The 14,324-nt window shown below is 42.0% G+C and overlaps 1 protein-coding gene and 1 pseudogene across 8 annotated transcripts in view; one reads left to right on the forward strand and one right to left on the reverse strand.

The window, feature by feature from the left end:
* Window positions 1-14,324, reverse strand: part of POLQ (DNA polymerase theta) — a 125,764-nt gene that overhangs the window by 60,227 nt on the left and 51,213 nt on the right. For 7 of the 8 annotated variants that reach the window (XR_010118469.1, XM_055260420.2, XM_055260419.2 and 4 more), the window contains 3 exons: window positions 7,835-8,028; window positions 6,174-6,298; window positions 2,849-3,092 (listed from right to left, as the gene is read on the reverse strand). Coding sequence is in view for 7 of the 8 variants with exons in the window: in XM_055260420.2 (XP_055116395.2) it covers window positions 2,849-3,092; window positions 6,174-6,298; window positions 7,835-8,028 (563 nt within the window). In the remaining variant the exon portion in view is untranslated. The remainder of the gene's footprint in view (window positions 1-2,848; window positions 3,093-6,173; window positions 6,299-7,834; window positions 8,029-14,324) is intronic. The other variant, XM_063630142.1, reaches the window with a different exon arrangement.
* Window positions 3,483-4,459, forward strand: LOC129471613 (large ribosomal subunit protein eL8-like; annotated as a pseudogene).

Below are 14,324 nucleotides of genomic sequence, written 5' to 3' on the forward strand. Positions count from 1 at the left end.
ATGCATTCTATATTACCTGGTGATAAGAGTTGTATACAAAAATGAGGCACCAGAAAGGGGTGGGTGGTTCTGTAGTTTTTAAACGGCATAATAAAGGAAGGCTTTGCTAAGACAGATTATTTAAAAGTAGAAGCCTTTAAAAAAGTGAAAGCCATGAAACTTCCATTGAAAAACATCCAGCCTGGTGCGGTAGCTCATGCTCGTAATCCCAGCACTTTGGGAGACTGAGGAAGGCGAATCACTTGAGGCAAGGAGTTCGAGACCAGCCTGTCCAACATGGTGAAACACTGTCTCTACTAAAAATACAAAAAATCAGCCGGGCATGTTAGCGAGTACCTGTAATTCCAGCTGCTTAGGAGGCTGAGGCATGAGAATTGCTCAAACCCAGGAGGCGTTACAGTGAGACAAGATCACGCCACTGCACTCCAGCCAAGGAGACAGAGCAGGACCCTGTCTCATTAAAAAAATTTTTTAAAAGGTTGTGCGCAGTGGTTCATGCCTGTAATCCCAGCACTTTGGGAGGCCAAGGTGGGTAGATCACCTGAGGTCAGGAGTTCAAGACCAGCCTGACCAATATGGTAAAACTCTTTCTCTACTAAAAACACAAAAATTGGCCGGGTGTGGTGGCATGTGCCTGTAGTCCCAGCTACTTGGGAGGCTAAGACAGGAGAATTGCTTGAACCCAGGAGGCAGAGGTTGCAGTGAGCCGAGATCACGCCATTGCACTCCAGAGTGACAGAGCAAGACTCTGTCACAAAAAAAAAAAAAAAGACAAGAAAGAAAACAAATCCTTCTGTACAATACACAATATAAACTCTGGGCAAAATATATGAAGGGACTAGAAAATGAACAAAAGAGTAAAAATTGGAGGGGGGTTGAGACTTGGAAGAAAGAAACGGCAGTGGGTGAATTTTCACTTTTTACCTGAAGGCAGGGCCCAGTCAGCACCCTGTAGGTTGGCTAAAAACTTAGATAAAAACCTGGAGTTCACTGATTGACAGAAGTCAGAAGAGAGTTAAGAGTAACATTAGTTGGAAATTTAAGGCAGTCTAGAACAGATAACTAGAAAGAACAACTTGTAATTCTTCATATAATCTCTGACTGACCTCTAAACCATGCAAGTGTGGAAAGATTTCAAGTGGCCAGTTAAAAGTCTAAACCAGGGGTCCTCAACCCCCGAGATGCAGACCAGTACCAGTCCCTGGCCTGTTAGGAACTGGGCCGCCCAGCAGGAGGTGAGCTACAGGCAAGGGAGCACTGCTGCCTGAGCTCCGCCTCCTGTCAGATCAGCTGCAGCAAACCCTATTGTGAACTGTACATGCAAGGAATCTAGGTTGCGTGCTCCTTATGAGAATCTAATTGTTTTGTTTCATCCTAAAACCAAACCATCTCCCCCACCCCCTACCCCCACCTCCACCCCTGGTCTGTGGAAAATTGTCTTCCATGGGCAAGAGATATGCAAGAGCAAAGAGGATAGTAAAATACTATACCCCATCCCTTCCCACACAGGTTAAGGTCTCAGAGCTGGGAGTCAGGTTTAAAGTGAGTGGGAGGGAAGAAACACTAACTGGAAATGAGATTGATGCTTCCATCTAGAACAAATTGTTTAATACCTGAAAATAAAACTGGTTGTTAGTACCTGAAAGTAACTAAATACCTATAGAATCTGCCTGAGATTTCGTATAAGGGTGAGTTCAAAAAAACAGTGGTAGAAAAAACAATTAAGCTATTCCTTGATTTATATAGTGAGTCTAGCCCATTCAATAAATTGGTTATTCAGACATACACACAAAAAAATAATCAAGGAATCTTCTCACAAATTGTTTTGAGGGACACTAGCATTCCAAAGAACATTTCAGAGGAATATATTTTAAAATGCTCTTGCCTAAAGTGTAAGATGAGCCCGAGATATATAATGAAATCACATCAAAATTATCAAAATCCATCAAAGCAGATCAAAATCAAAATTCATCAAAGCAGAAAGCATTGATACCAAACTTTTGCTCAGTACTTTTTTTTTTTTTTTTGAGACACGATCTTACTCTGTCACCCAGGCTGGAGTTCAGTGGCACTATCAGGGCTCACTGCAGCCTCGACCTCCCAGGCTCAACCAACTCTCCAGCCTCACATCCCCAAGTAGCTGGGACTATAGGCACATGCCACCATGCCCAGCTATTTTTTTTTTTTTAATTTTAGTATGGATGAGCTCTTGCTATGTTGCCCAGGCTAGTCTTGAACTCCTAAACTCAAACAATCAGCCTCAGCCTCCCAAAGTACTGGGATTACAGGCATGAGTCACTGTGCCCAGCCCCACTCAGATGTTCTGGTAGGAATGTTTTTAAGTCATGTATTATTTTTTAAATATACAAAATAAAAAGTAATCTGTGGCCGGGCGTGGTAGCTCACGCCTATAATCCCAGCACTTTGGGAGGCCAAGGCGGGTTGATTGCCCTGAGGTCAGGAGTTCAAGACCAGCCTGGCCAACATGGTGAAACCCCGTCTCTACTAAAAATACAAAAATTAGCTGGGCCTGGTGGTGGGTGCCTATAATCCCAGCTACTCGGGAGGCTGAGGCAGGAGAATCGCTTGAACCCAGGAGGAGGAGGTCGCAGTGAGCCAAGATCGCACCATTGCACTCCAGCCTGGGTAACAAGAGTGAGACTTCATCTCAAAAAAAAAAAAAAGTAATCTGCAACGGGGAAAAAGTAGCCATATTTTCTTCCACTTACACCAAGTATATAATAAGATTATTTAAGAGAAAAATACTTTAATACATTATCTATTATTTTAAAATTGACATGATTTTTTTTTTATTTAATAAGCCATGTAGGTAAAGGTATTTTCTTACCTTTTGAAAGGCACAGCATTTTTCAGAATCACCTCCACCTCCACAATATTTGCTCTTGCAAGGTCTGCCACAGTATGAAAGCCAGAAGCATAGAGAACCCTGGCTCTCTGAGCATTCAGTAAGGATACCCGAACCAGGTCACACAGCTCCCTCTGGATGCCAAAGGTAAGACGCTTCTGAAATTGGGAAAGTAGCAGTTCCATATTGTGCCAGCCCAGACGGTTGGAAAATACTGTAATCATCCCTAGAACATTCATAGAATATTTGTTGAATTCAATTTTTTTTACAGACGAATTCTCCATTTCGTTAGATGTATTTATATTTTCTTTTGTTTTATCCCTGCAAAATTGTAAGATTTAACAAGGCCCAAGACGTAAGTTAACAAGGGAGCAGATATATATTAAGAGCCTTAACTAATTGGACAATAAATGTGCTAAGTTTTATGAGATGACATTAAATGTCATCTTATTTATTCTTAATCTTCAAGTTAACACATGAAAACTGAGGCAGAGCACATAAACACAAAACAAACAAGAAGCCCTCACCCTAATTCACTCCGATCTCTCTCTCTCTTTCTTAAGCAAAAGAGAACTCTTAAAAACATGTAAAGGTCTCTCTCCTCCCGCCGCCCAAGATGCCAAAAGGAAAGAAGGCCAAGGGAAAGAAGGTGGCTCCAGCCCCTGCTGTCGTGAAGAAGCAGGAGGTAAGAAAGTGGTGAATCCCCTGTTTGAGAAAGGGCCTAAGAATTTTGGCACTGGGCAGGACATCCAGCCCAAAAGAGACCTCACCCGCTTTGTGAAATGGCCCCGCTATATCAGGTTGCAGCAGCAGAGAGCCATCCTCTATAAGCGGCTGAAAGTGCCTCCTGCAATTAACCAGTTCACCCAGGCCCTGAACCACCAAACAGCTACTCAGCTGCTTAAGCTGGCCCACAAGTAGAGACCAGAGACAAAGCAAGAGAAGAAGCAGAGGCTGTTGGCCTGGGCCGAGAAGAAAGCTGCTGGCAAAGGGGACGTCCCCACCAAGAGACCACCTGTCCTTCGAGCAGGAGTTAACACCGTCACCACCTTGGTGGAGAACAAGAAAGCTCAGCTGGTGGTGACTGCACACGACGCGGATCCCATCGAGCTAGTTGTCTTCTTGCCTGCCCTGTGTCGTAAAATGGGGGTCCCTTACTGCATTATCAAGGGGAAGGCAAGACTGGGACATCTAGTCCACAGGAAGACCTGCACCACTGTTGCCTTCACACAGGTGAACTCGGAAGACAAAGGCACTTTGGCTAAGCTGGTGGAAGCTATCAGGACCAATTACAACGACAGATACGATGAGATCCACCGTCACTGGGGCAGCAACGTCCTGGGTCCTAAGTCTGTGGCTCGTATCGCCACGCTCAAAAAGGCAAAGGCTAAAGAACTTGCCACTAAACTGGGTTAAATGTACACTGTTGAGTTTTCTGTATATAAAAATAATTAAAATAATACAAATTTTCAAAAAAAAAAACATGTAAAGATGCTGGGCGTGGTGGCTCATGCCTGTAATCCCAGCACTTTGGAAGGCCAAGTCGAGCAGATCATCTGAGGTCAGGAGTTTGAGACCAGCCTGACCAACATGGAGAAACCCCATCTCTACTAAAAATATAAAATTAGCCAGGCATGGTGGCGCATGCCTGTAATCCCAGTTCCTCGGGAGGCTGAGGCAGGAGAACCGCTTGAACTCGGGAGGCGGGGGTTGCGGTGAGCCGAGATCGCACCATTGCACTCCAGCCTGGGCAACAAGAGAGAAACTCCATCTCGAAAAAAAAAGCAAGGGACTCTTTCTACCTAGAGGAAAACAAAAGTTGGTTTTCAAGTGCTGAGAGAACTAGAAACAGTGAAGTTCCCACCTGCATTTTCTCAAAGAAAGGTTGCTGAGCTCAATAGCTGCACTGTCTTGGAATAAAGAAACCAAAACAAGTGCCATGTCATGAAGACATTTGTTGAATTAAAATTTTGTTACACTTCCCTACAAGAACATAAACCCCTAGAGGCAGTCTTTCATCTTTGATACCAGTGAGTCTAAGAGTGAGTCCCTCCTGGCCGGGCACGGGTGGCTCACGCCTGTAATCCCAGCACTTTAGGAGGCCGAGGCAGGTGGATCACGAGGTCAGGAGACCGAGACCATCCTGGCTAACATGGTGGAACCACGTCTCCACTAGAAATACAAAAAAAAAATTAGACGGGCGTGGTGTCGGGTGCCTGTAGTCCCAGCTACTCGGGAGGCTGAGGCAGGAGAATGGCATTAACCTGGGAGGCAGAGCTTTCAGTGAGCCGAGATGGCGCCACTGCACTCCGCCTGGGAGACAGAGCAAGACTCCGTCTCAAAAAAAAAAAAAAAAAAAAAAAAGAGTGAGTCCCTCCCTTCTTACCACTATCTCTTCTCATCTTCCCTGAGGTACTCCCTCATAAGCACCTATCTTCATGATGAAACCTATTATACATATAACACACCCTCTTGTAGCCCATAGTTTCCTTCTTAAGGGCTTGTAAGGATTCCTTAGTAAAATCAGACCTAGAATTTCTCGTTTGCTTAGGGTTTAATACATTAAGGCAGACCACTAGTTCCTTAGATCATTTTTATAACAGTCAGACAGGAGTTCAGAAATCCCTCTCCATCTTCCATCCTTCTCCTCAACAATATGTATTAATCAGTACCTTTTTTTTTTTTTTTTTTTTTTGAGACAGAGTCTCGCTCTGTCACCCAGGCTAGAGTGCAGTGGTGCAATCTCAGCTCACTGCAACCTTCGCCTTCCGGGTTCAAGCAATTCTCTGCCTCAGCCTCCCGAGTAGCTGGGATTACAAGCACCCACCACCACACCTGGCTAATTTTTTGTATTTTCAGTAGAGATGGGGTTTCACCATCTTGGCCAGGCTGGTCTTGAACTCCTGACCTCGTGATCCACCCGACTCGGCCTCCCAAAGTGCTGGGATTACAGGCATGAGACACCGCGCCCAGCAATCAGTACCTTAATAAGAAAGGGGAGACCACAGAGAACTTTGTTTCTGTTTTTTCTTGCAACAGGAAAAAGAAAAGGAAAACAGAAAGGAGGATAGTCAGCAGGTTGCTAAGGAATAGAGGCCAAGACATTCAGCTAGTTACCAATCCTCTGTAACATGGTACTGAGCCCTGAGGAGCCATAGTTTTGAATTTTCTGATGATGGCAAGAACTGTACAAAATTATAGCACTTTTAAAGAAGCCTACAATAAAATGGAATTTGAAAAAAAAGTAATCTTAACTCGACCTCAAATCACAATATTAAATAAATGTGAAACCCTTTGTTTAACTGACCTGCATAAACAGCAGCTGACTGTTGCAAAGATTGAATCTGTCCACGATTGCATCCATATTTCTGATTAATTTCCCTTAAGGGAACTTCACTGATTAAATCTAATAGCACAAGACTGGTGAAAAACCTGGGAATAAATCATCAAAAGCATGGTAAGAGATCCTTCACGTCTACTAGGAGATACAGTGTGTGCTGAAAAATGACTAAGAACTGGAAAGGCAACAGAGGGCTTATATAACACATTGTGGTGAGATTCTTAATAGAAAATAGGGTTACTGGACAAAGATTGAGATCAATGCTTGCAAAGCAAGTTTTGACATGCATTAGTACTACAGTAAAGAACTAATGTCTGTATAACAAAAAGTTGCCCATATTCAAAACTGCTGCTAACAAGAAATGAGACTTGGTTCAAGAAACGTGATGACACAAAAATTTAAAAGATAACTTGATGTACAGCTACATGTATATCATTACTCCAATAAAATGACAATATAAATATAGCATCCAATTTTGATTTGAAAGGCAATGGTGGCAAAAGTAATCCAAGTATATAAATCCTTATAAAATTTATACTTAACCATATTAAAAATAATATACTAGAGACTTTTTAAGAAAAATCATTTCATTATATTTCTTTTTTTTTTGAGACAGAGTCTCACTCTGTTGCCCAGGCTGGAGTGCAGTGGCGCAATCTTGGCTCACTGCAACCTCCATCTCCTGGGTTCAGGCAATTCCCCCACCTCAGCCTCCCAAGTAGCTGGGATTACAGGTGCGCACCACCACAAATGGCTTTTTCTATTTTTAGTAGAGACAGGGTTTTACCACATTGGCCAGCCTGGTCTCGAACTCCTGACCTCAAGTGATCCGCCTACTTTGGCCTCCCAAAGTGCTGGGATTACAGGCGTGAGCCACTGCACCCAGCCAATTTCATTATATTTCAAAGAAGCTAACAGCCTGTACCAATTTTTCCACCTGAATCTTTTAATTAGCTCTTCTTCTCTATTGGTAATTAATCACTTTTAAGCATGATATAAAGCATAACCCCAGGTGAAGTCACAGTAAGTTGGTGGTTCTTCTGATCAACACCTTTTTTACAAAAGAGAGGTAATTAAATATTCTACTTTAAAAGATAAGATCTTTACATATAATGGCTGCTAAACTGTGAGCTGCAGAAAGAAACTAAAATACCAATAAATTTAGTAAATACAGAAAACTTGCCAGGCGTGGTGGCTCACACCTGTAATCCCAGCATTTTGGGAGGCGGAGGTTGGCGGATCACCTGAGGTCAGGAGTTTGAGACCAGCCTGACCAACATGGAGAAACCCCATCTCTACTAAAAATATAAAATGAGCCAGGCGTGGTGGCACATGCCTGTAATCCCAGCTACTCAGGGGGCTGAGGCAGCAGAATCGCTTGAACCTGGGAGGCAGAGGTTGCGGTGAGCCGAGATTGTGCTATTGCACTCCAGCCTGGGCAACAAGAACAAAACTCCATTTCAAAATTAAAAAAGAAAAAGAAAAGAAAAAAAAGAAAACTGAAAAATCTTATACTCTGCCAAAATTTTGATTTTATTGACAATGAAAGTGACTGCAATAAACTGGGCATCTACTACATGCAAGACACTGTGTTAAATACCGGAGAGCCCAGAGACCTTGACGTTTACCTTTTATGGATGGCCATTTGTCGATGCTGTCTCTCAGTTCTGGCTACTACTTTTCCTTTCACACAACGGGCCAAGAACCCCTCTTCAACTCCCACTAGCTCTGCCACCCTTTTCATTGAAGTTGGCAACTTCTCCCATAAACAGAAAAATCGATACCAATCAATAGTAGTCCAATCCTCAAACATAGGTGTAACCTAAAAGGAAGAAGTATTATTCATTAACTAAAACTATTATATTACAAAAAACCATTATACACAACCTTCATATTAAAGACAAAGGCCAGGCATGATGGTATGCCCCTGTAGTCTTAGCTACTCAGAAGGCTGAGATGGACAGATCGCTTGAACCCAAAAGTTTGAGGCCACAGTGAGCTATGACTGTGCCACTGCGCTCTAGCTCAACTGACCAGGTGAGACTCTGTCTTTAAAAAAATGAAATAAAATAAAATAAATAAAATGGCCGGCTGTGGTGGTTCATGCCTGTAATCCCAATGCTGTAGGAGGCCAAGGCAGGAGGATCGCTTGAGCCCAGGAGTTTGAGGCTGCAGTAAGCTATGACTGTGCCACTGCACTCCAGCCTGGGCATCAGAGCAAGACTCCATCTCAAAAAAAATTACAATAAAATAAAATTACTTAAAATAACAAGACAAAGGCCTCAGGATTTACAAAAATGTCTAACTGTGATAATACCTCATTCATATGGAAACATCATTTATTCACAAACAATGCACTGCCAGGACAAATGGAAAGAGATCACTAAGCATACAAACTGGATTTTATAGAACCCAAGTCTTTTTTTTTTTTTTTTTGAGACAAGGTCTCGTTCTATCATCCAGGCTGGGATCCAGTTCACGGCAGCTTCAACCTCCTGTGCTCAAGCAATCCTCCCACCTCAGCCTCCCAAGTAGCTGGGGCTACAAGGTGAGCGCCACCACGTCTGCCTAATTTTTTAATTTTTTTGGTGAAACTGGGTTTTATTCTGTTGCCCAGGTTGGTCTCAGACTCCTGGCCTCAAGCAATTCTCCTGCCTCAGACTCTCAAAATGCTGGGATTACAGGCATCAGCCACTGCGCCTGGCCAGAACCTAAGTTTTTAATTATAGACACTTCTAATATCAATATTCTAACTGTAGGTACAATCTTAAGTATTCTGAGTAATTGTCAAGAAAGAATCAATAACATAGAGGAGATAAGGGAAGAATCAATATTCAGAGTTGATATATTACCCAAAATGTCAAGATTCAACAAAAATTATGAAACATATAAGAAATAGGAAAGTATGTCTCAAACACAGGGGGAAAAGCAGGCAAAAGTAATAAAAAGAAATACCTTTGAGAGGGTCCAGCTATTGAAATAAGACTTCAAAGCAAATATTATAAATACGGTAAAAACAAAAACAAAAACCATGCTTGAAGTAAAAGGCATGATGCCAATGTCTCATTAAGTAGAGAATACAATAAAGAGAAAATTATTTTTAAAAGAACCAAATGAAAATTCTGGAGTTAAAAGTACAATAACTGGCCAGGCATAGTGGCTCATGCCTATAAACCCAGCACTTTGGGAGGCTGAGAGGGGAGGACCACTTGAGCTCAGGAGTTCGAGATCAGCATGGGCAACATGGTGAAACACTGTCTCTACAAAAAAATACAAAAATTAGCCAGGGATGATGGCACATGCCTGTGGTCCCAGCTACTTGGTAGGCTGAGGTGGGAAGACTGCTTGAGCCCAGAAGGTCAAGGCTGCAGTGAGCCGTAATTGTGCCACTGTACTCTTGTTTGGGCAACAGAGCAAGAACCTGTCTCAAAAAAAAAAAAAAAAAAAAGTGCAGTAACTAAAATGGGGTTTATTATGTTGCCCAGGTTGGTCTTGAACTCAAATAACACTCCTGCCTTGGCCTTGGCCTTCCAAAGTGCTAGGATTAAAGGCTTGAGCCACAAAACCTGGACCTAAAATGGATAATTTACTAGAGAGATCAACAGTATATCCAAGCTGGCATAAGAAAGAATCAGCAAACATGAATAGCTTAATACAGACTATGCAATCTGAAAGAGGGAGAGGAGAAAGCAGAAAAAATGAACAGAGCATTAAAGGAATATGGGAAACATTAACTGTACCAACATATGCATGAGTTCCAGGAGAAGACAGAAAGGAAAAGGAAAATCATCTGAAGAAATTATGGCTAAAAGTATTCCAAATTTGATGGACATTAACCTACATATCCAAGAAACTCAGTGGACTCCAAGCAGGATACATACAAAGACATCCACACAAAGACGCCTCACAGTCAAAACATTAAAACTGAAGAAAAAGGCCGGGCGCGGTGGCTCACGCTTGTAATCCCAGCACTTTGGGAGGCCGAGGTGGGCAGATCACGAGGTCAGGAGATCCAGACCACGGTGAAACCCCGTCTCTACTGAAAATACAAAAAAATTAGCCGGGCGTGGTGGCGGGCGCCTGTAGTCCCAGCTACTCGGAGAGGCTGAGGCAGGAGAATGGCGTGAACCCGGGAGGCGGAGATTGCAGTGAGCTGAGATTGCGCCACTGCACTCCAGCCTGGGCGACAGAGCGAGACTCCGTCTCAAAAAAAAAAAAAAAAACAAAAAACTGAAGAAAAAAAATCTTGAAAACAGCAAGAAAAAATCATCATATGTAAGAGAAACCTGATAAGATTAAAAGCTAACTTCTCACCAGAAACAAGAAAGCCAAAAAATGCAGTGAGATGACATATTCAAACTGCTCAAAGAAAAAAAAATCTGTCAACTAAACATTGTTTTTTCTTTTGAAACAGGGTCTGGCTCTGTCACCCTGGCTGGAGAGCGGTAGCACAATCTCAGCTCACTGCAACCTCCATCTCCTGGGCGGAAGCCATCCTCCCACCTCAGCCTCCCAGGTAGCTGGGACTACAGATGCATACCACCACACCTGGCTAATTTTGTATTTTTCTGGTAAAGACGGAGTTTCACCATGGTGCTGGTCTCAAACTTCTGGGCTCAAGCCATCCACCTGCCTCAGCCTCCCAAAGTGCTGGGATTACAGGCATGAGCTACCACGCCCAGCCTCAACTAAGAATATTATATAAAGGAGAGTTATTTTTCAAAAATAAAAATAACACAAACATTTCCAGACAAACAAAACCTGAGAAAATTTTGCTAGCAAATCCATTTTATAAGAAATGCTAGCCAGGTGCAGCAGCTCAGGCTGGGGGGGTGGGGGGTGGGGGTTGGATCACTTGAGGTCAGGAGTTCGAGACTACCCTGGTCAACAACATGGTGAAAACCTGTCTCTACTAAAAATACAAAAAAAATTTTAGCCAGGAGTAGTGGCGCATGCCTGTAATCCCAGGGACTTGGGAGGCTGAGGCATGAGAATTGCTTGAACCCGGGAGATGCAGGTTGCAGTGAGCAGAGACTGCACCACTGCACTCCAACCTGGGCAACAGAATGAGACTGTCTCCAAAAAAAAAAAAAAAAAAGAAAAAAAAGAAACAAAGAAATACTAAAGAAAGCTCTTCAGGTTGAAAGAAACTCACGCAAAACCATATTTCAATTCCAAACAAAAAAAGAGAGTCAACAAAGGAAATTATGTGGGTACATATTTTATACTGTTGGTGGGACTGTAAATTAGTTCAACCATTGTGGAAGTCAGTGTGGCGATTCCTCAGGGATCTAGAACTAGAAATACCATTTGACCCAGCCATCCCATTACTGGGTATATACCCAAAGGACTATAAATCATGCTGCTATAAAGACACATGCACACGTATGTTTATTGCGGCACTACTCACAATAGCAAAGACTTGGAACCAACCCAATGTCCAACAACTATAGACTGGATTAAGAAAATGTGGCACATATATACCATGAAATACTATGCAGCCATAAAAAATGATGAGTTCATGTTCTTTGTAGGGACATGGATGAAACTGGAAACCATCATTCTCAGTAAACTATCGCAAGGACAAAAAACCAAACACCGCATGTTCTCACTCATAGGTGGGAATTGAACAACGAGAACACATGGACACAGGAAGGGGAACATCACACTCTGGGGACTGTTGTAGGGTGGGGGAGGGGGGAGGGACAGCATTAGGAGATACACCTAATGCTAAATGACAAGTTAATGGGTGCAGTACACCAATATGGCACATGGATACATATGTAACAAACCTGCACATTGTGCACATGTACCCTAAAACTTAAAGTATAATAATAATAAAAAAATTTTTAAATATTGAAATCATAAATATCAGATTAAACTCTTACATAAATAAAGTATTTGTAAATGTAAAAAAAAAAAGTATCATTACATACTTCTCTTTTCTTCTCCTGACTGATTTAAAAGGCAACTTATAAAACAATATGCATATAATTGTACTATATTGGGTTTGTTTGTTTGTTTGAGACAGGGTCTCACTCAGTTGCCCAGGCTGGACACAATCTCAGCTCACTGCAACCTCTGCCTCCCAGGTTCAAGTGATTCTTGTGCCTCAGTCTCCTGAGTAGCTAGAATTACAGGTATGCACCACCACACCCAGCTCATTTTTGTATATTTAGTAAAGATGGGGCCTCACCATGATAACCAGGCTGGTCTCAAACTCCTGACCTCAAGTGGTCCACCTGCCTCAGCCTACCAAAGTGCTGAGATTACAGGCATGAGCCACTACAACCTGCCAATACGCATATAATTGTATTGTTGGGCCCATAACATATAAAACTCACAATATATTTGACAGTATCAGCCCACAGGAGGCAGGCAGAAGCAAAGCTGTACTGGACTAAGGAAATGACAAGAGATGGTGTCCCAAATCCATAGAAATAAATGAAGAAAAAACCACAATCATAAATAAGAATGTTAATGAAGAAAACTCTGTAAACATATATTTGCTCTCCTTTCTTCTCTCAGCTTCTCTAAAAACATTAAATTACATAAAATACTAAGTATAACAACTTACTGTTAGGTTTGCAACACATAATGACGTAATAAGTATAACAATGGCACAAAAAAGGAATCAAAATAGTTATTTAAGAATACTTCTTTATTTCACTACAATTAAGTTAGTATAAATTTTAAGCTGTACCTGATAATCCCTTGAGTAACCACTAAAAAAAAAAAATGGCAAAAAATATAGAGAAAAATGTACAAAATTAAAATGTCATAGTGTTTTGTGCTGCATAATGACATTTTGGTCAATGACAAACTGCATATATGACAGTAGTCCCATAAGATTATAATGGAGCTGAAAAATTAATATTGCCTAGTGACATCATAGTCATCAAACATCTAGCGTGTTGCATTACCTTTTCTATGTTTAGAAATGTCTAGACACACAAATACTTACCATTGTATTACAACTGCCTACAGTATTCAGTAGAGTAACATGCCAAACAAGTTTGTAGCCTAGAAGCAGTAAGGTTATACCATATATCCTAGGTGTGTAGCAGGCTATACCATCTAAATTTGTGTAACCACACTCTGTAATATTCACACAACAATGAAATTGCCTAAAGATGCAATTCTCAGAATGTATCATTGTCCTTAAGCAATAATAACTATACTAGAAAATATTCCCTTCATTCAAAAAAGAGCAGTAAAAGAGGCACAGGGGAACAAATTCCCTGAGAATACCGACTGTAGTTGAAAACTTCAATACCCAACTTTCAACAATGAATAGAACTACTAAGAAAATCAAAACGAAATAGAAGACTAAAATAACACTCTAAGTCAATTAGACCTAAGAGACATCTATAGAACTCCACCAAACCATAGCAAAATGTATAGTTGTCTCTTGTTATCTATGGGGGATTGGTTCCAGGACCTCCTGCAGATAACAAAATCTGTGGATGCTCAAGTCTCTGATATAAAATGATAGTGTCTGTATATAACCTATGCACCCCGGCCGCCCCGTCTGGGAAGTGAGGAGCACCTCTGCCTGGCCGCCCCGTCTGGGAAGTGAGGAGCGCCTCTGCCTGGCCGCCCCATCTGGGAAGTGAGGAGCGCCTCTGCCTGGCCGCCCCGTCTGGGAGGTCTACCACGGAGGCCAGACGCAATGTGGGGGCTGGATGTGGTGGCTCACGCCTGTAGTCCCAGCACTCTGGGAGGCCGAGGAGGGTTGATCACTTGAGGCTAGGAGTTCGAGACCAGCCTGGCCAACATGGCAAAACATATGAAAAATATAACAGACAGACCAACCAACCAACCCAGCAACAACAAAACAGGTCTACTCTGGAGTCATACTCTACCTTTTTCTATTTTCCTCCCTTTCTGATCCTTTGTCCCACTTTCTTTTTCTTCCTCTTCCTTCTCCTTCTTCTTTGTCAAATAGAGGATTGAGTTATTATCATTGATCCATACAAAGTCCCTCTCTCATTTATTTTCTTTAATTCCTACCCCCCATTTCTATTCCCCATCTTCCCATGTGCAACCTTCCTAATATGTTTGATATGCATCTTTTTGTTTGTATGTATTTTTAGAAAATGTTTGTTTTGTGTGCAA

The sequence above is a fragment of the Symphalangus syndactylus genome, chromosome 21 (assembly GCF_028878055.3).
Source record: "Symphalangus syndactylus isolate Jambi chromosome 21, NHGRI_mSymSyn1-v2.1_pri, whole genome shotgun sequence".
NCBI lineage: Eukaryota > Metazoa > Chordata > Mammalia > Primates > Hylobatidae > Symphalangus > Symphalangus syndactylus.